The 27941-nt window shown below is 41.0% G+C and overlaps 1 protein-coding gene across 1 annotated transcript in view; it reads left to right on the top strand.

The window, feature by feature from the left end:
• Positions 1-27941, top strand: part of LOC115088599 (dynein gamma chain, flagellar outer arm-like) — a 535861-nt gene that overhangs the window by 298795 nt on the left and 209125 nt on the right. Inside the window, exons 59-63 of the mRNA XM_029596857.1 lie at positions 2127-2241; positions 6890-6988; positions 19142-19242; positions 21601-21750; positions 24053-24127. Of these exons, the coding sequence (XP_029452717.1) occupies positions 2127-2241; positions 6890-6988; positions 19142-19242; positions 21601-21750; positions 24053-24127 (540 nt within the window). The remainder of the gene's footprint in view (positions 1-2126; positions 2242-6889; positions 6989-19141; positions 19243-21600; positions 21751-24052; positions 24128-27941) is intronic.

Raw genomic sequence — 27941 nt, 5'->3', positions numbered from 1 at the left:
ATAGAAGTATGCAGTCGTAACGGGATATGTAGGTCAAGTGAGTGCTGATTGTGTATGGTCTTGTGAATAATGGTGAGGAACTTATGCAGGATTCTGAAGCTTATAGGGAGCCAGTGTAGATTCCTGAGGATGGGCGTGATGTGATCTCCTCGGTTGGAGTTTGTCAGAATTCTGGCAGCAGCATTCTGAAGCATCTGAAGGGGTTTTGTGGTAGAAGCGGGGAGTCCCAGCAGGAGGGATTTGAAGTAGTCTATTTTGGAAAATAGGGTAGCTTGGAGGACCGTCCTAAAGTCGTGGAAGTGGAGGAGGGGTTTAAGTCTTTTTAGAATTTGTAATTTGTGGAAGCAGTCCTTGGTTGTGTTGGTGACAAATTTCTTTAAGTTCAGACGGTTGTCTAGTATCACGTCGAGATCTCGTGCTTGGGTCACCATGGTGGTAGAGGGGGTCGGCTGTGAAAGGTCATTGTGATTTGGGGAAATGAAGAGGAGTTCAGTCTTGGCTGAGTTGAGGACTAGGTTTAGGCTGATGAGGAGGAGGTTGATGGAGTGAAGGCAGCTGTCCCAGAACAACTAAAAACCCTATTCTTAAATAATAGCAGGCAGGGGTCTAAGAATAAATTGAAAAGCAACAGAGAGAGACTGGATCCCTGAGGAACCTCACAAGTCAAACTTGAAAGTGACGTCCTTCCTGAAATGATTTAAACCATTTCAGCACATAACCAACAATACCAAACTACTTCACATGAGATAAAAGTAAATCATGGTTCACAGTTTCTAATGCTGAACTTATGTCACTTGATACATAAATGACATCTTTACCTTTATCAATGTGCATCCTAACTGCAGTAATTAAAACCACTAGAGCTCTTTCACAACAAATGTTTTTGCAAAAACCTGATTGTCATGGATGCACAACATTTACCTTTTGAGCAAAGTCATTTAATAGAACAAACACTGCTTTTTCCATTACTTTGATAAAAAAAAAAGGTACATTTGAAACCGGGTGATAATTCTTAAGGTCAGCTGGACTTAAAGAGGCTTTCTTTGGGATAGGATGCACCAAAGACTGCTTAAGACAAAGGGGAATGGTACCATGATTAAGGCAAGAATTAACAAAAATTATTCCAAATTTTTCAAGGCTGAGCTCTCTACCAGGGCAGAAGGCATAGGATCCAAATTAGAGGTTCATAGATGCAAGGGTTTTTTCCATGCCTGTCATGACCACTGGACTAAAGGTCATCCATGAACTCTGACCCACTAAATTCCCATCACCAGGATTGAAAACATCAACCTACACAGGCTGTGGGACAGATGTAGCAAAAGACTGCTAAACACAGGGGCGGATTGGCCTATCGGGGTATTGGGCATCCTCCGGTGGGCCGGTCGCGCTAGTCACATGGTCTGCCGAGCGAGGCTGTGACAAGAGCCGCGCTCGGCAGACCACATGGAATCCCCGGGCTGGTCTTCATCGGGAATCCGCCGCTGGCTGAACATCTGTCACCTTTTGTTTAAAATAGTTGGCAAGAGTTTCAGCTGAAAGTGTAGGAGAGAGAGGAGCTAGGACAGAGTCACAGCCAGACAATTCAGCCACCATTTGAAAAAGGTCTGTTCTCAGCTAAATCCAATTGCTTAACCATATAATCTCACTTAACCTTCTCAATCTCAGTTTTGTAAAAAAAAACAAAAACAATTGACACTCTCCAAGTCTGTAAATTCTCCTCACATTTGTAACCTGTAAAAATTTGGACTCTGATTATCCAATGCCCTCTCACAGACATTTCCATCTGGATGGAGTAGAGATTTAATTTGAATAGGTTCACCCTTCTCTATTTAACACTTATCACAAGTCTACCCAAATATTGTAGTCCTCATTGGCTATGGTTAGTTTAGTTACATGACAAAATGTATGGTTTAGTTTCAATTTTGGTATTAGCAATTTTGTAAAAAAAAATTCAGTCATATTTAGGTTTACTGAGCTCCCAATTTATATCATGGCTAGAACCTCCAGTAACCTCAAAATTACCTTGAAGAAATCTCTTTTGTTTGTGTGCTCATTTTTTTTTATCATTGATATAGTTTTGTACTTGGACATTTGAAATGATGTGCTTGTAAAATTGTGTCCTCCAGATAATGGTCCGTACATTTTTGGAGTATGCGAGCATGGGATCTCAGCATATCTTGTTAATTGGACCTCCAGGTTCAGGGAAAACGGCCATGATTAATGATTTCATCAGCACACAAGGTATGTGTATGTGAATTAAAATGTGGATGAGTAAAATGGGCAAAGCTAGTGCAAGGGTATTATGCATCCTAGATGAACCTTACAGCCTTGCATCTGCCCACCCCCTCCCCCATTGCACCCTCTCCACACTCAATTAAAAATTAAGTGTAACCCCCTGTATACCTGAGATCATCTTCCCAGCCTTGGGGAGCATTGAGGTCACTATCCCAAGGTGGGGGATCAAATCTTCAGAGCCGTGAGTTGGGGGCATGATAACCTGTAGGGCCAGTACCAGGCTGAGAATACTCCACACAAACAAATCACTCTCCAGACTCAAGTTGTGCTCCAAAAAGTAAATTGTTTACTGAGGAATCTTCAGAGTCAAACATCACGATAGCTCAAGCAGATGTAGAAATTAAACACAATCACAGTTCCAGAAAATCTCTAACTCTTGTCCTTATAACTTCTTTTCCTTAAGTAACAGTTTCTTCTTACAGTAACACAGTGTCTCTGGTTACTTTGATGCTTTTCTTTTGAACAAATCTAGCCTGGTCCTCTCTTTATTTCCCTTAGCTAGCAAAATACTCACAAAAATGCCCTGTTCATCTCAAGGAAAAATCCCTTGAGGTGCAGCATCAGGATCCTCCGAGCCCAGTGCAAGTTCCCTCCGGCACACTTTGTCTTCCTGGTCCAGATAAGCTCCTACCACAGTTGAGCACAGGCTTTATCTTTTAAACTTCCAGGCTGTATTGCAACCCTCTGCTTCTTCTCTTCAGGCCTCTGGAGATTTTTAGGAGAAAATCTCTGCCCCATGTCCATTACTCCCTTCTGTAATCCTGGGTGAGGATCACAGCTCCACCCAGTCTCTTTCCCTTGCAATCTGGAGCAGCCCCAGACTCAGCAGAGTCAGGGGTTATATCACTTCCCTTCAATGTCTGAGCCCCTAGGGGATGTCCCCCCTTATCTGTCAAGAAGGGCAGGTAACACCCTTTGACCAACAGATGACCCAGAGCCCTGGAACATTCCTACACTGGCTCCAGGGTAACTTATTGCCATCTATACATCCTGTCCACTTCCAACAGATGTTGTATACTGTTTGAGGCTCTGCAGATTTCCCATAAGGGGGAAACCTCTATTTTACCATAAAACCTGTTAGCACTGTTAACTTCTATACACTCTTGTGCATATGGGCCACAAATACATTTATAATAATAGATTATACCTGAAAAAGGACATTCAAATAACAGTCTTCTGAAGTAAAAAATATCACTTGTGGCATTCTATAGTGCCAACCAGAGAACCCTGCAAAAAAAGTAAAAAAATACATTTGAAACTCATATGCTATTTGGCCTATTGTAATGTGTGTTAGGTATAGGCTTGGCACTCAGAAACCCATTAGTAAACAAATTACAATTACAATATAGTAAACCTCTCATAACAGCAATTAATGCCAGCACTCAACCAGCAAAAACAAAACTTATGAAATGGCAATGCCACAAATATTATACCAGGCCCTAAAACATCAATACATCTCCCACTAGGAAAATGGAAAAGCCAAACTTCTATAAATCCTTACACAGAAACTGCACACTAGCAGAATATACCACCTTGTAACACAAACAAACCCTTACCAAATACAGAATAAAGAAACCATAAACTATAAATAGAAGTATGCATATAAAAAACTGAACAAATCACCCCAAGCCAGACTATGTATGCAATACAACAATGAAAAAACAGAAATACTCGTAATGGCAAAACCAACCCTTACCAAAAAATATATACTTCACTAATATAAGCCACAATAAAGAGCACTCATCTACTGCATCTGATTATTTACTCACATCCTCCCCATTTTTTAGATTTCTATTGATTAGTAGCAACATTAGCATTCCTTCTAAAAAATCAAACAATAAAATCAAGAAATATAAATCAATAGTATAAATGTTGTGCTAGGAATGGACCCTTGGCCTGGTGCAGAATTGGTACGGCCCTCTGGTCGTACCCGGAGAGCGCCTGCCACCAGGAGGTGGAGCACAGGAGGAGACAGAGGCTAGCTGAAGCTTCGCCAATAGCAATCCGGGGTTCCCTCAGGTTGAGCCCTTGGTTACCCTGGCCGCCTGGTCTTAGGTGGGCCTCGCAGGGTCTCCTAGAGAGAAAGTTCAAGGGAGTGCCCACCACGAATAAGGGTGCGCGGTCGGTGTCCAGACAGGCAAGACCAGAGGTCGCAGGAGGCCAGAAGAGAGTGTCCGAGTGTATGGCGAGGATCAAGGCCAGAGTATCAGTCCAGAATGGTCAGCCAAAGCAGAGTTGGTATCAGAGGTCAATCCGGGCATAGTCAGATCAGGCAGAAGGTTAAGTTCCAAGTGGCAGTCAAGAGTAGTCGGAGTTCCAGGCAGAGGTCAGATCAGGCAACAATCAGAGTAGTCTGAGTTCCAGGCAGAGGTCAGGTCAGGCAGCGAGCAGGATTACTCAGAGAACAGGAAAAGGTCTGTACTGTGAAATCAGTTCGAAGGGTACTACCAGGAATGGAGAGACGAAGGAACAGGAGACGCTGGAACAGGAGACACAGGAGACGCTGGAACAGGAGACTGAAACAGAGACTGGAACAGGAGACACAGGAGTAAGACACTGGACTGCAGGAAGGCAAACTAGAGACACCAGAGTGTACAACCCAATTGCCAAGGCCCCGAGCTAGGGGCTGGGCTGAGGTATATATACCTTGAATGAGTGACGTCAGAATCGGGCGCCGCCCGAGGTCTTCCCACACTTGGCTCTTTAAATTAAGCTGAGCTCTGTGCGCACGCGTGCTAGGGGGCGGGGCCGACGCCGAGGAGGACGCCAAACCCCAGCGCAAGGAGAGCTGCGATGCCAAAGGCCATGAGGGAGCTGGGGATGCTCATGGAGCACGCGGGCGGACAGAGCTGGAACTCGAGGCAGCGCTGGTAGAACTCGAGGTAGAACTCGAGGTAGAACTCGAGGCAGCGCCAGGTAAGCGGGCCTGGTTGCGGAGCCAACGTGGCCGGGGAGCACAACAAACCATAAAACCATAGAAATTATAAAAACATGAATATTTCAAAACAGCTAATGAATAGAATAACATCCAATAATTAAAATCTCAACTAAAAATGTCCCAAACATCAATACAATATTTCAAAACAGCATACACATAAAACACCACCCAATAATTAAAACTAATAAGGACAAAAAACATTTCAAATCTCCATACCTGGGAACTATTGATTTCCAAACGCCCTGAAATTGTCATCGCTTAGCAGGGGAAAGGAGACGGGCTGTGTAAGAGGTTATATACTCAGGAACCCCAGAACGCCTTGAGAACAGGGCTTAGCTATCTGGAACCGGTCCACTGAAAGATAGAGAATTCCAAGTATAGGCTGTTTCTTTTGGCCCAAGAATATAATGTAGGCTGAAGGCAGAGCAAAGGGAGGCCCAGGTCTCCAGGAACATGATTAAGAAGGGATAGGCAGTACCTTAAGAATAGCTGGCCTGTTTGTTTTATTGTATAAAATGGGGGAAGACAGTTCTTTTGCATGGCTGCTGGATTTGTGTTCTGCAAACTATGAATACTGGTGGGTTTGTTGCACTGTGAAAATAAAGCACTTAAAAGAAGAAAAAAATAACCTTGGCTGCTCATTTCTGTGCCACAAGCTAGTACTCACAAACTTTCTCTTCTCTCTCTTATACACACACACATTCTCAGTCACAGGAATATGCTTTCTCTCATTCTCACACACACGTGCTTTCTCTCATTCACACACACACGCACACGCGCGCGCTTTCTCTCACTCATACACACATGCAGGCTCTCCCACATGCATGCTTTCTCTCATTCTCACACAAAAACGCGCTTTCTCTCACTCATACACACATGCGCTTTCTCTCATTCTCACACACACGCGCGCTTTCTCTCACTCATACACACATGCAGGCTCTCCCATACGCATGCTGTCTCTCATTCTCACATACACATGCGCTTGCTCTCATTCTCACATACACATGCGCTTGCTCTCATTCTCACACACACGCGCTTTCTCTCACTCATACACACATGCAGGCTCTCCCACACTCATGCTGTCTCTCGTTCATTGTTTTCTTCCCTCTGTAGCCACAAATGCCAGCAGCAGCCTTCCCCTTCAGCCCCTGCAGCCGACAGGACTCTTCCTCTTTCTTTGGGCTGCGGGGGGCTGACGTTTGTCTGCTTCCTGTTTCTGACCATCCATGGCTGATACATCTATTCCTGCTCCTACAGACCCCGCTGCAACTCTTCATACTGCTAAACCCTTCCTGGCCCATGCTACTTCTTCTGGCCGTGTGGCTCCTCCTTCTCCTGTTCCTGACGGCCACAGTGGCCCGAGGCCGATGCTACTTCTTCCTGAGGTGGTCACTGTCCTGCTGTTCCTCCTCCTGCTGATGGTGGCGGCATGGCTGCTTCTTCGTCCCGTCATGCCACACCACTTCCTCTTCTCGACCATGCAGGTGGGAAAAGGGAGGACATGCTGCTGCCACCCCCAGACCTGTGGTGCTCTAGACAGCCGCCTATTCTGCCTAATGCTTCAACAGGCCCTGAAAATGGGACTTCTGTATTCACCTTTGGAAAATTAAAACCATTTCTGATAATATATAACTTGGTAAACTTTGATCTTTTCAGACAAATCCCAAACACTAATCAAAAGAATGGTTTTCTCAGGGTCCTCAAGGGCCAGAGATCTCCAGCAGCTCATAGGACAAAACATTGTTCACAGACAAGGTGAGAAATGAGTTTTGAGAATCTGCTTTTTGATCTCTCTGTGCTTGTTTGATATCATCCTCTTTATTTTTTCTGACTTCTTTTAAAGCTATTAGCTAAATAGTTATAAAACTGGCTTATAAAATGTTTCAGTTTGGTTAAGTTAAAAATGAAGTAAAAAGTTGAGGTTATGAATGAAGTTAGGGTTTTGATGAAATTTGATGAATTTTGATGAAATCAACACTGGGTGCCTAGGGGCAAGCTCCTCGGATACTTTTAACCTGCGGGGTTTGCACCAAATCAAAGCAAATGTACACGGGTACTTTTACTTTCATTATTGCCCAGTGAAAAATTACCTGTAGAGATTTGTGCCTGCTTTCTCTGCAGGTAATTTTTCGAACAATACAATCAAACCCACCCATGTTGTTCTTTTCTCTGCTCTCTCTCCATCCCCGGGATCACCCTCAATCTTTGCAGTTAAAAACTTACACGTTGTTGAAAAGTGCATGCACTTTTACCCGCAGATAGGCTGGGTAATATTGAAGGCTCCCTTTTCCTCAGGTAAAACGACTTCTGTATCCACAGATATTTGCCTCTAAGAAGGCAATTTTCCAAACATTTCATTCAGGTAAACAGTTTACATGTGCAAAAAGCGTGTTTGAAAATTCCTCCACCCCCCCAATGCTTCAAAGCAGGTAAAAAGTGCATGGATGCAAAGCACCTACATTCCTCCACTGGCTTGAATTTTCAAAGGGAAATTCCTCAGGGAGTTTCCCCTTGAAAATGATCTTGCAGACCTGTAGGTACAAAAAATTGTCCCCTAAAAATCTGAAGTAATGCTTATTCTGCAAGCAAGAAGGAGATGTTTATCCTGTAAGGAAGGTTGCACATATCTGTATGTAACCCCCAATCCAATGCTTCTCCTGAATCAGGGGCACAGCTGAATGATAAGGAACCATATTATGAAACAATGTATTTACTTCCTTTCTTCTTTGGAAATGCAAATATTTTTAAATGAATATTTGCTAACTACTGTAAACCAATTTGATATGCTTGCATGAAAAGTCGGTATATAAAGAGTATTAAATAAATAAATAAATAACATAAAACACCCCATAGAATGCCCCCATAGAACATAAGAACATATAGAAAACAAAATCTAATACACAATCAATAGTTTGCAGTCACGGAATCTGCAGACTAGACATTTTTCTCCTTTTGCACGCCTAGCAGGATATTCTTTATTGATGCTCTTCCCATTAGGACTTTCCATGGTACATGGGTAAGTTTTTGTAGATCCTGTTCTCCAAGCAGTGTAACTGAGAGACGGCTGAGGGGGGATATGATAGAGGTCTTTAAGATAATGAGAGGTCTTGAACGAGTAGATGTGACTCGGTTATTTTCACTTTCGAATAATAGAAGGACTAGGGGACATTCCATGAAGTTAGCAAATAGCACATTTAAGACTAATCGGAGAAAATTCTTTTTTACTCAACACACAGTAAAGCTCTGGAATTTGTTGCCAGAGGATGTGATTAGTGCAGTTAGTGTAGCTGGGTTCGAAAAAGGTTTGGATAAGTTCTTGGAGGAGAAGTCCATTAATGGCTATTAATCAATTTCACTTAGGGAATAGCCACTGCTATTGATTGCATCAGTAGCATGGGATCTTCTTAGTGTTTGGGTAATTGCCAGGTTCTTGTGGCCTGGTTTTGGCCTCTGTTGGAAACAGGATGCTGGGCTTGATGGACCCTTGGTCTAACCCAGCATGGCAATTTCTTATGTTCTTATGAGAAAAATTCTCCTGGTTGAAGGTGAAGCCTCCTCTTTATGGCTGAGAGGCTCTCCCCTGAGAATTCTCTATAATGCATAGTCTGAAAGCCTCTGCTGCCACTCATTGGTGCAGAAACTCCTGGGGTAAATCCACAGGCCTGGTAATCTTCCTCTGTTCCAGACTGTAAGTCCATGTCTTAAAACAGATAAGGAAATCTCTAATGAAAAGGATAAATACCCCCTTTCATTAAATATCACTTCTTGGTTCTTTCACTCAGAATCCTCCTGGATTCCAAGCTCTACTTCCTCTCCTGAAGGCCTGGCCCTTGACCCCCAGCCACTTTCCCTGGAAGAAAGTTAGAAAAAAAGAACAGGGAGCCCTCTGGGCTCTTCTGCTGTATCAAAACTTCTCCCTTGTGCTATAGAAATCTCTCCCTTGAGTCTTCCCACTGGAAAGTGTCTGTATGTTAACAACTCCTAGTCTCTGACCTCACAGGTGAGGCTGAAAGACACACAATAACATAGTATACTCGGCAGAAAAAGACCAAATGGTCCATCCAGCCTGCCCAGCAAGTTTCTTATGGTAGTAACTGCCACTCTGTGCAGGTTACCCCATGCCTTATGTTAAGGATAGTAATATTTTTTTTAGACTTATATTCCACTTTTCACAGCACTTCAAAGTAGATTACATTCAGGTACTGTAGGTATTTCCCTATCCCCAGAGAGCTTATAATTTAAGTTTGTACCTGAGGCAATGGAGAGTAAAGTGACCTGCTTAAGGTCACAAGGAACAACAGCAAGACTCGAACGCTGGTCTCCTGGTTCGTAGCCCACTGCTCTAACCACTAGGCTACTCCTCCACTCCTATTTACATTTATATTTACTATCAAAACCAAGCAACTGTCAAACCCATAAAATTATTGCTAGCAACAATTTCTTCCTCCCCCAAAGAGCTTACTAGGGTGGTGAAACAAGAGGCCAGGGGCCTGAGTGTTGAGTGGCATTTTCCTCCTCCAGAGGAACTACCTAACAGGCTGATACAGTAAAATTTGCGGGAGAGTGGGCAACTGCCCGCACTCCTGGCGCGCGCACAGGCCACTCTCCTGTGCGCGTGATTCAGTATTTAAATGAGGGCCCACGGTAAAAAGAGGCGCTAGGGACACTAGCGTGTCCCTAGTGCCTCTTTTTTGACAGGAGCGGCGGCTGTCAGCGAGTTTGACAGCTGACGCTCAATTTTGCCGGCATCGGTTCTCAAACCCGCTGACAGCCACGGGTTCGGAAACTGGATGCCAGCAAAATTGAGCGTCCGGTTTTCAACCCGCGAGCCGCAGGCCCATTTTACATTTTTTTTTTATTTTTAATTATTTTTTACTTTGGGACCTCCAACTTAATATCACCATGATATTAAGTCAGAGCGTGTACAGAAAAGCAGTTTTTACTGTTTTTCTGTGCACTTTCCTGGTGCCGGCAGAAATTAACGCCTACCTTTGGGTAGGTGCTAATTTCTAAAAGTAAAATGTGTGGCTTGGCTGCACATTTTACTTAATGAATCGCACAGGAATAACTAAAAGGGCCATCAACATACATTTGCATGTTGCGGGTGCTATTAGTTTTGGGAGGGATTGGATGTGCGTTTTCGATGTGCTATTACCCCTTACTGAATAAGGGGTAAAGCTAGCGCGTCGAAAACGTGCGTCCAAACGCAGGTTAAGAATGCGCTCCAGCAGAGCGCACTGTACTGTATCGGCCTGTAAGAGAGTAGGAGCACGAATGGGGTGATTTCACGTGAACATATGCCCATTATGGTCTTGAAGAACAGTGTCCAGGGGAACCTGCATGGAGAGGATAATGAAGTGGAGATTGGTAAAAAGGCCCTGAACCACAGGAGTTGTGAGTAATGTTATGGGAAATGCAATTGTTGTATTTGGTACCTGTTGGATGAGAGTTTTGATATGAATATGTCTGATAATTCAGCCCTCCCTTACAACTGGGAGAGAGAAAAGACAGTGGAGGGAATAACAGGTTGACCCGTCTGGTCAGCAGTAGTTGTAATATTCACTGTAATGGAAGCTCGTGATTTTCTGACTTGTTCAATAACAACGTTGTAATATCTTCTCATCCATGTACATAATTTTGGTGGCTGGATATTCCAGAAAATAAAGTTGCTGTTTGGAATTTTGATGCACTGTGTCTTTCTCCATCATTCTGCCAGCCTATTCCTATGGATGGAGTCAGAGATTATGGAGGGGTTTCCTCCCTATCCTTACAGTACAAGTGTATGTAGAGTCACGTTACATCATGATGTCACCATAACTTCCACTTCACCATCTGTATAACTGTTTAAAGAATCCACAAAAATAAATTTAGGATGGATGACCACTGCATAACAGGAATGTGCCATTCCATCATTTTATGTACCCGGTTGGATGGTTACACATGGAAAAGTCACCTCTGCCTAATGGTCAGCACTTAGCAGCAAAAGAGACACTACTGGTCTAAACATCTTAAACATGCAGGAGCTTTTTTCTGCGAACATATCTAGTCACTCATGCATCTCCTTCCTAGCTATTGGCTCTGGAGAGTGGGAATTAACAGGCAGCACTCAGGTCATGGACAGCAGGGCCCCACGTTGTGCAGCACATGCACAATGTACTTAGCACCTCTTCCTTGGAGTCCTTCCAGGCTTTGATGTGTCCCCAGATGGAGAGAGTGTGCACTGAGCACTCTATGTGATGCACTCTTGTATATAGAGGGAACTGTTCCATGGGGAAGGGCTCATGTGCATCGCTGCCCACTCTCTCCCTTTGTTTTAAAATTTGGAAAAGAGATTGTTGGGGCTTTCAGTGCAATTCTAGCTCTTCTTTTGGCCATCTGAGTCCTCTTCATATTCCCATTGATGCTCTGCAGAGTTTGGTGTACCACACAATATTTTTGTTAATGTAAGTGTGACTTGGGCTTAAAAAGTTTGGGAAACATTGGTTTAAAGCATGGGAGCTTGTATACAGATCTGCTCATGATGTTAGAGGCCAAGGAAGGTAGACAACAAAACTGACTTGAATAAGGTGTGGTATCCTGCAGCAAGTCAAGCTTATATGGCTAACAACTCAGATATATCTTTAGAGCAGTGTAGATGAGAATAACCAGGCACACTGTGTGGGACAGCTGATACTCTAGCTATTGTCATGATGTCATCTCAGTGGAAGTGGGTGGGCAGTGGAGTGCCTTAGGGATATTCTGTACTGGGACCTGTGCTTTTCAATATATTTATAAATGATCTGGAAAGGAATACGACTAAGGTAATCAAATTTGCAGATAATATTAAATTATTCAGAGTAGTTAAATCACAAGCAGATTGTGATAAATTACAGGAGGACCTTGTCAGATTGGAAAATTGGGCATCCAAATTGCAGATGAAATTTAATGTGGATAAGTGCAAGGTAATGCATATAGGGAAAAATAACCATGCTGTAGTTACTCGATCTTAGGTTCCATATTAGGAGCGCCCACCCAAGAAAGAGATCTAGGCGACATAGTGATACATTGAAATCGTCGGCTCAGTGTGCTGCAGCAGTCAAAAAAGCAAACAGAATGTTAGGAATTATTAGCAAGGGATTGGTGAATAAAATGGAAAATGTCATAATGCCTGTGAATCACTCCATGGTGAGACCGCACCTTGAAAACTGTGTACAGTTCTGGTCGCCGCATTTCAAAAAAGATATAGTTGTGATGGAGAAGGTACAGAGAAGGGCAACCAAGATGATAAAGTGGATGGAACAGCTCCCCTATGAGGAAATACTAAAGAGGTTAGGACTTTTCAACTTGAAGAAGAGACGGCTGAGGGGGGATATGATAGAGGTCTTTAAAATCTTGAGAGGTCTAGAATGGGTAGATGCGAATTGGTTATTTACTCTTTCGGATAATAGAAGGACTAAGGGGCACTCCATGAAGTTAGCATGTAACACATTTAAAACTAATCTGAGAAAGATCTTTTTCACTCAACGCACAATAAAACTCTGGAATTTGTTGCCAGGGATGTGGTTAGTGCAGTTAGTGTAGCTGGGTTTAAAAAAGGTTTGGATAAGTTCTTGGAGGAGAAGTCCATTACCTGCTATTAATCAAGTTGACTTAGAAAATAGCCACTGCTATTACTAGAATCAGTATCATGGGATATACTTAGGGGGTCATTTTCTATCAGTATTGCACGCAAAAAGGGACTTTTTGCACGCGAATCATCCCTTTTCGCGTGCGATAGCTTGATAGGGGCGGAGTCAGGGCGGGACCGGAAGAGGAGGAGTCGGGGCGGCGTCAGGGCGGACACGGTGGTAACTTCACTGGCGGCGATAAAGTGAGACCCGTTTTCGCTGCCAGAAGCGTGCCCAATAGCGATAATACCACGGTGGTACGATCGCTGCTGGCTTTCTCAGGCCTGCCCCCCACTTCTCCCCCTGTTACCGCGGCATTCAGAAAGCCATGCGCTGATAGAAAATCCAGGCCTTAGTTTTTGGGTACTTGCCAGGTTCTTATGGCCTAGTTTGGCCACTGATGGAAACAGGATGCTGGGCTTGATGGACACTTGGTCTGACCCAGTACGGCAATTTCTTATGTTCTTATGACAGAAATAGGAAAATGCATTATAAGCCAGTTGTCAAGTTTTGAGCCTCTTACTACTGTAAGCCACAAGGTGTAGAGTTCCAGCTTGGCTTTATTCAGGTTGATAACAGTAAATAGTAGTATCCTGGCTTACAGAATGCAAGTTTAAACATAAACACAGAGAATTTAATTTTCAAAAGATTTGTGCATGTAACTGTAACATACTATTTATAGCAAGTATATTTTATGTGGGCGAAACCTATTAACAAGTCAATGGCATGTATTATAGCAATTTTCAAAAGTTCATGTAAATCCCAGTTTTAAGCATGTAAATCCTTCTGAAAATTACCCCATAACTTTACTTCAAGGGAGGTTTCTTTAACAGGGTTTCCAGTAGTCTACTCCAAGTTCAGTATCTTCATAAACCTCTCCAATAAACAGACAACAACTTACTTCCCCGAGAATTCATGGGATCACCCACGGGGTTCAGCGCACTAGTTCAACAGCCTTCAGATTGCCTTTTTGTAAACCCTGAAGACCAACCCAGTTCCTCAGGGGCACGGTTGCAGAGCATACCTTCAGGCTGCAAGCAAAGCCTTCTAGCCTGCTCAACTGCAGTTTATCAGTCACTTGGCAACTGACAGGCAAAGTCCAGCCTCCTGTCCCAGCAATCTGCAAGTTTGAGGCTAGTCAGAGATTTTTTGCCCTTACATCCATTTATCAAAGGGCATTAAAACTGTGATTTGAATTTATTTATTTAAAAGTATTTATATACCGCTTTTTAAAATAAAATTTTGTCAAAACGGTTTACAACAAGTTAAAATAAAGTGAAAATAAAATATAACTAAAATAAACATAAAATACATAAATTTAGCTAAGTAGCTAGATAATTGCTAGCTAAAAAAAAGAAATTATTAACTAAAAAATAATAATAATGGTAACATGCCATGGGTAATCAGAATAGGGAAGGTAAAAGGGATGAAGGGGGGGGGGGTGGCAAATTATTGGATTAAAATATCCTAAGAAGAAAGCAGATGGGATGATTGGGTGGAAAGTTGAGGTAATATGTGTCTGATGGGTGAAATTTGAGGAGATGAGAACTTCATTTTTGATCGGGGAAATGCTTAGATGGAGTATTAAATGCTTGTTGAAAAAAGAATGTTTTTAAAGCTTTTTTGAAATGATAAGGATTTGATATTAAACGGAGAGGGTTGGGTAAAGAGTTCCAGAGAGATGGTCCCGCTACTGAAAAAGCTCTTTTCCTGGTAATATCTAATCTAGCCTGTCGTGGTGATGGAATGTCTAAGAGATTTTGAGTAAGTGATCTTAAATGTCGGGTGGGTTTGTAAATGCGGAGTAAGGTGCAAAGCCAGGTGGAGGAAGAGTTATAAATTAAGCTGTGAATGATTGAGAGTACTTTGTATTTTATCCTGTATTTTATGGGTAACCAGTGAAGAGATTGTAAGATAGGTGTAATGTGATTGCGAATGGAGGTACCGGATAATAAGCGAGCTGCACTATTTTGAACTAATTGTAGTGGGTGAATTGATGAATCAGATAGACCTAGATAAAGTGCATTACAATAGTCTAAACCAGAGAAGATAAGAGATTGAAGGACAGTTCTGAAATCACGATAGAAAAGAAGAGGACGAAGACGTTTCAGAAGTTGTAATTTATAGAATGATTTCTTTGTTAGAGAGGAAATTTGTTGTTTCATGGATAAGTCTGTATTTATAGTTACACCTATATTTATGGCATGACAATTAATTGGGATGGTTGAACCATTGAAGGTAAAATGAGATGGTGGGCCTATAGAGGAGTCTGTAATGGATGTTAAGTGAACTAGTTCGGTTTTTGATGGATTTAATTTTAAGCGATTATGAGATAGCCAAGAGTTAATGGTGGATAGGGAGAGTGAGACTAATGATAGAGTATCGGACCAGGGGACAAGAAATTGAATGTTGTCTGCATAAATTTTGAATTGTAGGGTGAGTGAAGATAAAATATGACAAAGCGGAAGAAGATATATATTGAATAGTATGGGAGATAGTGATGATCCTTGGGGAACGCCGGATGGAATTGTGTAGGGAGTGGAGGATTGATGGTTGATATTAACTTGTTGAGGGCGATCTGTAAGAAAAGATGAAAACCAGCTTAATACTGTTCCAGTGATGCCTATTGCTTGTCGACCTGAAATGAGAATTTGGTGATCGACCGTATCAAATGCTGCTGAAATATCTAAAAATACTATAATATAATCTGTGTATGAATCAAATGCCCGAAATAATGTGTCAAAGGTAGATAGAAGAAGTGTTTCTGTAGAGTGTCCCTTTCTGAAGCCATGCTGGTTAATGTGGAGAATGTTATTTTCGGATAGAAAGTCGGAAAGTTGACGTAAAACTGCAGATTCTATTAGTTTAGCTAGTGATGAGAGGGAGGCAATAGGTCTGTAGTTATTGAGATCGGCTGTACCTTTTGTTTTTGATTTTAGAATAGGTAACATGGATGTTTTTTTCAGATTAGATGGAAATTGTCCTGTTTCTAACGATTGGTTAACTAGACTACTAAGAAAAGAGTATGCATGATGACCAATAGCTTTGAAAAAGGCTCCTGAACAAGGATTGTAAGGTGAATTCGAGGGTTTTTGTTTGCTGATTATAGTTTGAATTGAACTGTCAGAGACCGGGGTAAATTCGGACCATTGATAATTAGGTTCTTTCTTGACACAGGTGGGATAGGGCAGTTGTGAAAATTCTATGGAAATGTTGGTTACTTTTGTTTTAAAGTGATTGGCGATTTTATTGCAAAATATTGTATCATGATCTGCGAAGTTTTCGTTATGTGGAGTGATTAATGTTTTGACTATATTGAATAAAGTATTGGGATTTCCATTGGCTTTGGAGATTATCTTTCCATAATAGAGTTTTTTGGCTTGATTTATTTCTTTATAATAGTGTCGGAGGGTACATCGATATGCGTTTTTTGCTTCAGTTGTTCTTATATGTCGCCATTTTCGTTCCAGCTTTCTAAGGTGTGTTTTAAGTTGATGTAGAGGTTTTGAATACCAGGGGGCATTGGGCTTCTGTTTCCTGTTGTTTATTTGATATTGTTTATATGGAGCAATCAGATCTAACGTTGAAGTAATAGCTGAATTCCATTTTGATACTGAGTCTTCTATATTTGATGATATGGAGATAGGTAAGTTAGGTGTGACTGCTTCTATAAATGAATCTTGATTGATAAATTTTCTTTTAAGTATTGTAGGTTGTTTTCTAGATGTGTGTCTACTATGCTCTAAGGTAAGGGAAAAGTGAATTCTGTGATGGTCTGACCAGGGGATGGGAATAACTTTAATATCTTTCAAAGTTGGTGTGAAAGAGAGTGGATTAAAAAACACAAGGTCTAGAATTTGACCTTTTATATGAGTTGGAATTTTAATAAGTTGTTCCCATCCTAAGCCGGCGAAAGAATCTAAGAGTGAGTTTGTAACTGTAGATGGTGTAAGTATATGCGCATTGAAGTCGCCTAATAGTATAGTTTTACTTAAATCTACAGGAATTAGCAGCACAGATAGCACATGATTCACTACAGGGCAGAAAACCTTTAGTAAATCGTGCATTAAAACTGTTGCTAACGTGTGCATTAAAATCGCATATTGACCACCAAACCCCAATTTATGGCTGTTTGGGATGGCGGAGTCGACACATCCGCATCTCTACACCGCCGATCTCTTATTTATCATGCGAGCGGGTCTGGTGGGTAAACAAATCATACTAAAGAATTGGATAAAAACAGATAGACCTAATCATGAAGATTGGTTTCGAAAGTTGGTGCTCTTGTGCTCTATGGAACATGCCCTACTCACAAAACACACTCCAAAGAGGTCTGTACTCATTCATTCCATCTGGGCAGGTTTTACGGAGTATTTGGCCCCGAAGGTGGGTTTTTTACCAGATGTCTGAGTGCACAGTTTTTGCCGGCTATATGACAAGGAAGACACACCTCCAACGACCTACAGGCACGAAAATGAACTGTTACAGCAACCAACATGGGGCCAACACTGGCGATTCCCGGGACGGACAACAAAAAAAAAAAAAAGATTCTCTTAAGTCCCTTGACTCCTCGAACTTTTATGTCCCTTGACTCCTTGAACACTAAGGTTTTTCTATGGGGGGGGGGGGGGTTCTGCGAAAACACAGTTGTAAAAGGTTAAAGTTTGTTGTCTATTTTGAAAACCAATAAAGATATATAGAAAAAAAAAAAATCGCATATTGATATGTGGTTTTAATGCAAACTCTTTTTGCATTAACAGCCACATTAATGCAGGTGCACATTTTATTTAAATGAGGAGATTTGCATATTTTTCCATGTTATCAGCTCATTTAAATAGTTCATATGAAGGTCCAAGTTAATGGAGAGAAAAGCACATTAGTACTAACACAAATTCATTAATGATAATAACGTGCATTGAACATCTGTAATATGTGCATTACTGTTATTGTGCCCTGATAATTAGGCCTTGTAGAGAGAAATGGAAAAATGCCTCTAACTGAAGTGCAACATTCATTTCATAGAACATCAAAGTATACATAATGGATATTGCCTTTCTTCCTCAACTTACAATTTTTACTATTTCCCTATTATACAAATTTAAAATCTTTATTCTTTACATTTTTGCCTGGCAGTTTCCTCCTGCTCCTTTTGATTTCCAGTGTAGTCAGATCTAACCTCTGCTGAGCTATTGAGATTTTATTCACACCCAGGGATTTTTCCTGTTTTATAAATTTCACTGCCCTCCCATCCTCCCTCCCTTACCTACATCCCATGCCCCACCATCTAACTCAGCTATTGCAGTGACTATTCTTGACCAGAGGTCACAGACGGCCACAGACGGCATGCACCCTGAGACTGTTACTAGATGCCACCATTGTGCGATGGCTGAAGCGATGCTTCTGCAGCATCTCCAGCCCCAGATGGTTAAAATTCAGGTTTTGAAAATAACAGTAAACCTACACCAGCAAGGCCCTGTCTCACCAAAAGAAAGGAATGATCACATACTGATGATCTGATCTTCTAGACATCTGTTTGTTCCATTAATCTGTCATTTTATTTAAAGTGGCTTATTCAGTATTCAAATGTACAAAATGAGAGCATTCTTGCACAGCTATTGATAAAGAGATAATGGGGTAGATTTTCAAAGGGTTAGCGTGCACAAATGTACCTCGTGCGCGTTTCTTTAAAAATCTACCCCAATCTGCACAAGAGAAGGAAAAAAAATAATTTCTATCCCCGATCTTCCATTTCTGAAACTTGTTCACACTTTCCAGGAATTTTGTTATCATAATCATGCAGCCATGCGCACGTACTTATAGCTGACTGATTTCAGCATCAGGTGGCATAGGGCTGAGTAAGACACCATCCAGCTGCTCTCTGGAGAATACCCTTCTCTTTATCCCGTTCTCATCAAAGGTCAATAGAAGCATTTCTTCTTCAGAAAGAGCCTTGCCATCACACTTAGAGATTTTCTCTTGATTCTTTGTTGCAAATGTCTAATTTCCCGAGCCCCGATTTTTAAACGGGCCCTGATCTCCATCAGAGTTTCTTTGGATGAGTCCTGTTTCATTTTGAGAAATGGATGGTCCATATGTGAAGCTTGCATGTCTTCTGGTGACTCCGTTTTCAGATGTCTGAGCTAGATGTGTGTGCAATACATGAAGTCTAAATTGTTGTGCTCATTTTATGTAATTAAAATATACCACTGGTGTGCTGAAACATTTCAGAAAGATGTTGTATTATAAACATTTTCTTTTGCAGGTTTTATCTATGGAGCAAGAGATGGAAAAACATTCCAGTTGTTTGTAGATGATTTGAACCTTCCTCAGCCTGATGAAAATAATGTACAATGCTGTAATGAGGTATAAGCACAGTATTCAGTTTTATTAAATATTCCCTTCACCATCTATACACTATCCATTTTAAGTTTTTAAAAAAAAAACCCTCCCTCTCCAGAAAATAAAGCAAACTTTTGGCCAGAAACATAAGGGCCCCTTCTTTCTGAGTTGATTCAGGGAGATATAACTGTTTGATCAGTCATTCAAATGATAAAGCTGACTGGATTTAGGATTTACTTTACAGGTTATTTAGATATTTAAACGGCATTTATATTCTGCTAGTCCAAGATAAAGTTCTCAGTGGAGTATAGTATAATAGTAAAACATAAAAGAAATTATAGTGTAACTAAAATTAAACACATCATTAAAACACATACAAACAATGCAAATACAGGAAAGTCTATACTAATTTCTGACTTGCTTCTGGTCATCACAACACTTTATCCTTTTCTTCTCCTATACATAATGTGTACAAGGTTCATTTCAGCAATATTCACCTCTCAGTACTTGCACTCGGTTTCACCTCTTCCACCCCAAGAAGGCTCTGAAATAATTAATTTAACAGGATCAGCACAGGTAAAGCCTCAATCCCAGGGTGCCATGGGCAAAGCCCAAACAGATACCATCAGAAAACCAGGCCAGATCCAGTGTCTGACTTCCACCTACATCGTTTCCCCAGAGACCTTTCTTCCATTTTCAATCTTTCTTCGTGACCTGGGTGGTGAAGAGGTGTCATCTTCTAGCTGGGACTCCATTTGGATGCAGCCTCACCTTCTTACAAACAATGAAGTATTCTTCACAAGCCCCAGGGATGATTCAGGTGCAAACCCTCTCCATTTCTGCCCTTACATTGTAAAAATGTTGTTAGTCACCTTGAACCTAAATCTGAAAAAGTGAGCTAAAAATCCAAATTTCCTTTTCCTTCTCCTTCCCAAACGCATAAAGGTTGATTTTAAAAGCTTTTCGTGCATGAAACCTAGGAGATACGCACATGTCTCTGGCTGGAGCGCCTCATCGATTTTAAAAAGCGCATATCTTCCGGTACATGCACGAATCAAAAACTTTAAATAGGGGCAGGGCATGGGCGTGGTCTAGGAGGAGGATGGCGTTCCGGGAAGTTACTTTGAAATGTGCGCATAACTTGACTTCTGCTATGGATGATGTGTAAGTATTAAAATAAAATCACTAGGCAAGTCAGCAGAGGTTTTAAGGATCAGGATTAAAAGGGTAAAAGGGAGATTAAATAACTGTGGGGGGTAGCAAATCTGATCCGTTGTCTGGATGAACTGGGAGCGAACTGGATAAAAGGGAAATTGCATTAGCACGTGTATCTAATAAAATCCAACCACTTACGCAGTAGAGGCAGCATTGTGCACACATGCAGGCGTCCATATACAATTGTGCACACATGTATTTATTTTATTTATTTATTTAAGTTCTTTTAATATACAGATGCTCAAGACCAGGTCTTATCGTACCGGTTTACAATAAACAAGGGGGAAAACCAGTTAACACTGAAAGCGAAAGTTACATTACAACAGGGGATGTGGAACAAGGTTGTTAGAAAAAAGGGATAGATTAACAATTTCTAACTGGAGAGCAGTGCATGTAAGCAGAGAGTAATTGCTTACATGGTAAGAATTATATACAATATACACAGAGGAGTCGATTAGGCAAGTTATATAACTGGCTGTACACGCATACATGTATGCGTGTACAGCCAGTTATATATGCACATACGTACGTATGTCATAAAATGGCTGCGTCTCTGGGCGCGAGCCGGCATACATTTTTGCCTGCGCAGCTATTTGAAAGTTACCGTCATGGACTAAGGCAATTCCCTACTTCAATTAGCCCCAAAAACAAACATTTTATTGCCAAATGTTTGCCAAATCCTTCAAAAATAATACAATGGATGTACATTCCTTCTGAAAATTATTTTTTCTTTATAGTTTGTGGTGGTATTTTAGTTTGCCTTCCAGAAATAAAAGACTATTTCCAAATTAGGAACAGATGCAATGTTTGAACTAGCAAAACTTAACCAGCCTCCTTAGATCTGACTCATAGTATGTGTATTGACCAAGAGAAGGTTTGGAGAATTCCCAGACTGGCGAATTGAAATCCTGATTTCCCACTGACTCTCTTGTGTGACTTCAAGCAAGTCAATGTATGTCCCTGCATCTTTGTTAATTCACCAGTGTTTGGGTAAAAAAAAATAATTACATAGCTTCTTTACCCCTTTCGTCCCAGCTCCCTCCTCACTCCCCTTCTCCCAGTGATGGTTGCTTATTGGCATGTTAGAATCCTATTTGGATAAAAAACACTATTCAAATTGTTATAATTTTTCTGGTATTGCATTCACCATATGACTCTCTTCCTTAGCTATTGAGGCTGCTGCTAGACGATAAAGTTCTGGTGAAACCGTATAAGCCTTTTGAGTGGCAGTCACTGCAAGGTCTGGTGGTGCAGGCCGCCATGTCACTACGGGAATATGCCAGCAGCACACCAAGGACCTTCAACCAAAGACTTTTGGTAAGCAACATGGATCTTGCACCTTGAAGGATGTGATACGATCTGAAATGATCCTTTAAAATGTTTTCTGTTTTTAATTTTTGTAAAAAAAAAAAAAAGAATCCAGCATAAAGTGCGTACAATTAAAATGACGGTGGCCAGTTTTAAATATGAGAAATGGTACACTATGTATGAATTGTGCTCCTTATGTCTAAAGGGCACAACACTGTGGGACGCTATATGATGTAGAGTCCTTCATGCTGTGAGTAATGAAGCTCATGCAAATGTGCCATGAGCTTTAAGAAAAAATGTCAAAATATTGACAGTGTCGACTTGTGAATTTAACAGCATAAAGCCCAGGCAAAGCTACTGAAATGTAAAGCTTTGCCAATTATCATCAGGGCAAAGTTTCCTTTACTGATCAGAGAAAGTTTCCTTAATCACAATCATTCATTAGAAAAAAAAATCAAGATGGGGAAAAAAACAGGACATTTTTCAAAGTCACAACTCTTATTTCAGGTCTCATAAAACTTCCTAATACTTCCCTTCAAATCTTTTTTTTTTTTTTTTTTTTTTGCAATCTGTGATCTTGCTCAAGAAAATCTAGCCTGATTAACCCAGTTTTGTGGTTACTCTGCTAAATTAGCAAGTCATCAACTTTTTAGATCTATGATCACAGTCAAGAAAACAGGATAGTAATACCCAAATTATAGGCTATGTATTGGATTGCAGTCACTGTGCTTTCTCCATACACTGGGGCAGTCCTTAAAGGAGATTTGACATGGATAACTATAATGTTTATCCATGCAAAAACTTGTGAAAATTGACCTCACAATGTTTTTAGTAGTTGGAGAACCAGTGTCTATGATGAATAGGAGTAACATTAGAGAGAGATTCCTCTGAAAATGTGCTAATGTTGATAAAGCATGAAGAGGCATGAAATGCATATCGCAAGATATAGAAACAAGCTGCAGGAGTAAGCTGGGGATTTAGTCATTCATTTGCATGAGAATATAAAATATGTCATTTCTTCAGCTATAGGCCAAAGAAATCCATTTATGGTAAATAATGGCACAATCCTAATTTAACATCCTGCAGAAACTGTTTTCATCCCAAATGTAAATACTTTCTATGATGGTGGAAGACAATTAATTTTGAGGTTGATATTAATTTTTAAATCAACTCCTTGACTCATCGGGTCCTACTTGTCTTAAGAATGTACTAAAAGAAAGGACAGAATATTGCATAAGACTGTAATGTGAAAACATGGCATCATCCTCTTAAGCCTAAACTGCTTTTCTTAAGGAAATCAGAACTATAAAGCCCAAAGTTTTGATTGGCCGCGCTCATAAAATTGGGGGTTTACGCACTTGGCTGGGCCCTGGGTGCACTGCACGCATTTTCGAAAAGGCCCAGCCACGTGTGTAACTCCCGATACGTGCAGAAGTGCCGGACCTCAAGAAAGGGGCGGACCAAGGGGGCAGGGAGCAGGCCGGGACAGCGCCATTAGACACTGTCCCGGGGAAGTGAGTGCCAGCAGCCGGCCAGCGCATGGAGTTTACTTCTACTCCAGAGAAGCAGTAAGTATTGAAATAAAAAAATTGAGCAAAGCTAGGAAAGGTTTAGAGGTTGGGGAGGAGAGGAGAGGGGATGAGGGAGGAAGGATAGGGTTAGGGTTAGGGGAGTTCCCTCCCAGTCTACTCCTTTATTGGTGCACACTGGGAGGGAACTGGTTTAGGCCCGATCGTGTCGCTGCGTGTATTTTTCTAAAATTCCCCCCTCCCCCCACGTGCGCAGGAGGCCACCAGCATCTGCGAACAGGACCCATATTTTATAACATGCGCACACCAGCGCACGCATGTTATAAAATAGCTGCGTCCATGTGCGTGCACCAGGAATAGCGCACACATGAACATGCATAGACCTTTTAAAATCGACCCCTAAGTGAATATAGGCAGGGTCCTGAAAACATGGAAACAGTTGGTAACCCTAAACACAGGGGAAGGCGGAGCAATGTTTGTCTTTGTAGATCGAGGCACAAAAGGCAGTGCTTGAAACTTCCGGTCATCATCTTACTCAGTAGCAATGCCTTAACTAGAGCCAGTCCAGTATCATGCAACATGTGCCTTCTAGACCTGTCCACAGAAAAGGGGATTCAGCAGAGCTGGCTGAAGGGTTGGAGAGTGAGTGAGGAATTCTTTAAGGGGAAGAAGCAAGAAGAGAAATAAAAAAAAAAAGGTAGGAAAAAGTAAATGATGATCACAAGCAAAAATCCACAAAATGTATTAGTGACACTCATTGGCATTACTTTTTTTATTTGCAGCGACACTTTGCAATTTTTCATCTTCCAGTTCCAGAGGGATTGCAGCTGCACCAGGTTATTTTCTCTGTGCTAGAGGTATGGATTCAAAAAAATCAATTCATGTGAAAGTTTCACGATCTGCACTGCTTCTTGTTTTCAAAGTCCTAGCTACTGTCTCTTGTAGTTAGTGGCTTCCCAAACGGATGTAATATTTTGAAGCCAATATCCAGCTGTGGGGAGTCTGGCTAAGTTGGCCGGATAAACTTATGAGGCTAACTTGCCCGCACTGCAGAATATATCTGGCTAAGTCAAAGTTAGCTGGAAAAGTTTATCTGGGTAACTTTAGGATCGCCTTCATGCAATTCTTATCCTTATTATCTGGCTAATGCTGAAAATTGGCATTTATGTGGCTAACAGGGTAATTTATCAAAATGCATCAGGGCGTTATCGCTCGCGTTAGGGCCCTAACATTCATGATAACACCGTAATGCATGCAAAAAATACCGCATTGCAAATGCATATGCAAATTTAAAATTAGTATTCGAGTGGGAGGAGTTTGAGCAGAGTAAATGGAAATGAGGATCAGTTAACATGGCATGCGATAAGGTAACACACAACAATGCAGGTTTTAATGCCGGAAATAACTACACCTTTTTTCCGTGCGTTAGGCCTACGTTAGCTGTGCATTACTGGCCAAAATGGTTTATATCACAAATGCTGGTTCAAAAGGGGGAGGGGAGAGAGAAATAGAGAGAGACTTTGTGGAGGGTCACTTATAAGTTAACTTTTTATACCACTGTAAGAAGGGCATTATGAACTCGGGATGAAGTTTGTGGGATGGAGTAGGTTTTGGGGGGGGCAGGTTTACATACAGAGTCATAGGTACGAACAGCAAATTTGCCGTCAGTGAAGATTTACTGTCATTTGGAGTGATGAAAGATAAGAGTAGATTTGTACCATGTTCTCCCTACCTAGCTTGATGCACTCTCTACCTAGCTAGGTAGAGAGTAAATGGTACAAATCTACTCTTCTTTTACCTTTCATCACTCCAAATCACATAAAATCTTCACTGATGGCAACTATGCTGTTCGTACGTATGACTGAGCATGTAAAACTTTCCCCCAAAATCTACCTCGCCGCTAAACCTCACCCCAAGTTACTAGTGCCCCCTCTTACAGTGGTATAAATAGTTAACTTGTATGTGAGCCTCTCTCTCTCTTTCGATCAGCAGCCCGAACTGCCATTTGTGATAAAAACATTTTCTGTAAGTATTAATGCTTCTGCGGCAGACTACTCAGCATACAATGTGAAAATAACATGCGGTGTGATAAATGTTTTCAGCGTTGTGGTAAATACCTATGCGATATTAGGGAAATTATTCTAATCACGCCCCCTTTTCTATGGTAGGTGCTATTTCCATGATATTTATAGCATTTTGATAAATCTAGGTCTAAGTTAGCCAAAAGCTAACTCCATCGCAGAATACCCTCACCCCACTCCGACTTATGTAGATAAAAAGTTAGTAAGCATGTGCATTCATTGTTCAATTTGTTTGATCCGTTTTTGGCAGTATGTGTATATCTGACGAATGGATAGTGGGCATGCAGAAGCAAATAGTGCATGCGTATGTACTCTCAGCGTACATACATTTGTTCTTGTGCACCCACTATCCATTCGTCAGATACACACGTACTACCGAAACGTATCAAACTGGAGCAATGAATATACATCCCTAGACGTTAGCAGGCTAAATACCAGGTGGTGAGCATGACTGGATATTTAAACAGTTCCATTTGTCCAGCTAGGTCTGAATTTAGTCAGATAAATGGCACTGAATATTTATTTATTTATTTATTTATTTATTTTAAAGGTTTTTTTTATATACCGCACAATAAGGCATATATATGTCCGCCTAGGTGGTTTACAAGAGTACAAACATAATTTATGGCAAAAAAAGGTTGACACAATTAAAATTAGAGTACATATATATTATTTTTGTTTCTGATAATAGTATAGTCATAGGGATATATAACTGAGATTATGTTCTATAGGCACTGTTAACAGATTTTCAGTGTTTTCTTAAACTCTTTATGATTTGCTAACAGTTGGATTTGTTCGGGAAGAGAGTTCCACAAGGTTGGACCTGCTACAGAGAAGGCCCTGTTCCATATTAAAGTCAAGCTTTCTATTCTGACTGAAGGAATTCCTAACATACATAGAATATGGGCCTCTTTCATTTTGGGAATGGTTTTGCAAATGTTCTGCAAAATCTATGTTTAGTTAAACTGTTTTCAGTATACTTTTAAGTAAATTTTCAAAGGCCTGTGCCTGGTCACGAATGTAAACCCTTTCGGGGTTTACATTCGTGACCAGGCCTTGCATGTGCCATGCGCATTTAACAATGGGCCCGGCCCTGCGCATAAACCCCTGTCTGCGCCGAAGTGCTGGGCCTCTCAAAAGGGGTGGGCCAGGGGGGCGAGGGGAGCGGGGCGGGGGGCGAGATAGCGCCATTCGATGCTGTCCCGGGAAAGCACGTGCCAGCAGCCGGTCGGAGCACAGATTACTTCTGCTCCAGCAGAGCAGTAAGTACTGAAATAAAAAATTTGGGGTTAGTTAGGTTAGGTTTAGGGGAAATGAAATTTCCTTTGGGGTACAGTACTTCAGAGCTATGTAAAAAAAAATCAATGGAGACTCCATACTGGAATATGCATGAGTTATATATTTTACCAAATCTTAAACTTAACCAGTTTCATCACATATTTGGCTTGTTTAGGGAGCAATAAATACACTCAGTTTCCTATAGCTGTTGAGCAGCTGGCATTTGTAAAATGCTTGATGTTCTATTTCTTAAACAATAAATTCTCCATTCATAAACTTGCTTCCTTAAAAATAAAATCACAGATGCCTTCTCCGGATTTACCATTAACAACTGCCAAATGCCATATGCCAGCAATTTAGAAATTGTTCTCGCTGTGGCATCTCTCAAACCATCTGTCTTCGCACCAAACACACCGCACATGAAGATGGTGGCATCTCTCGAAAACACTTGCTCCCTGAACAAGCCAAATATGTGATAAAATATACTCCTAGTACATGTTTATTTATATTGTGAATGGCTTTTATCCATAATGATATTGTAACCAGCTGTCACTATATGTATTAATGTGTAATATCCCCGATGAAGCTGGATGTTTCGGCAAAAAAGAGCCTTTTGTTGGGAATATTTAAATAGTGGTTGGGGAAAACTGGAGATATTTGGGAATATTTGAACAGTGTTTGGGGAATATTTGAGAAATTTGGGAATATTTTGGAAACTGGGCTAAAGTTTTAATAGGAGAATATTTTCTATGATGTAAATGTGATTGTGTGTTTTAATTATGTATTGAATACATTTTATATATTTGTTACCAGGTATTTTTTTGCTTGCATTATTATAATTGATACTTGGTGGTATACCTTCTTTTATTTGTAATAACTGTTATGGCATAGAGTTCAACAGGATAAAGAGACTAAATGCACAGTAGAAATTTTATGGGTTGAAATCCCATGTGTGTTGCAGAAGAGTATAACAATAGGAGTTTATACCCTTCTACCTGGCCAAAATAAAACGGACAATGAAATGCTAAGAGAAATTAACCTAACCAATTTGACAATGTGGTAACAATGGGAGATTTCAATTATACCAATCTTGACTGGGCAAATGTAACATCAGGACATGCTAAAGAGGTTTAGTTTCTAGGTGAAATAAATTACTGCTTCATGGAGCAATTGGTTCAGGAACTGTCTAGAGAGGGAGCTATTTTAGATCTAATTCTTAGTGGAATGCAGGATTTGGTAAGATGGGTAATGGTGGTGGGGCCACTTAGCAATAGTGATCATAACATGATTACATTTGAATTAATGACTGGAA

The sequence above is a fragment of the Rhinatrema bivittatum genome, chromosome 3 (assembly GCF_901001135.1).
Source record: "Rhinatrema bivittatum chromosome 3, aRhiBiv1.1, whole genome shotgun sequence".
Classification (NCBI taxonomy): Eukaryota; Metazoa; Chordata; class Amphibia; order Gymnophiona; family Rhinatrematidae; genus Rhinatrema; species Rhinatrema bivittatum.
The sequence above is the reverse complement of the archived record's forward strand: the minus strand, read 5'-3'. Positions and strand labels throughout refer to the sequence as shown.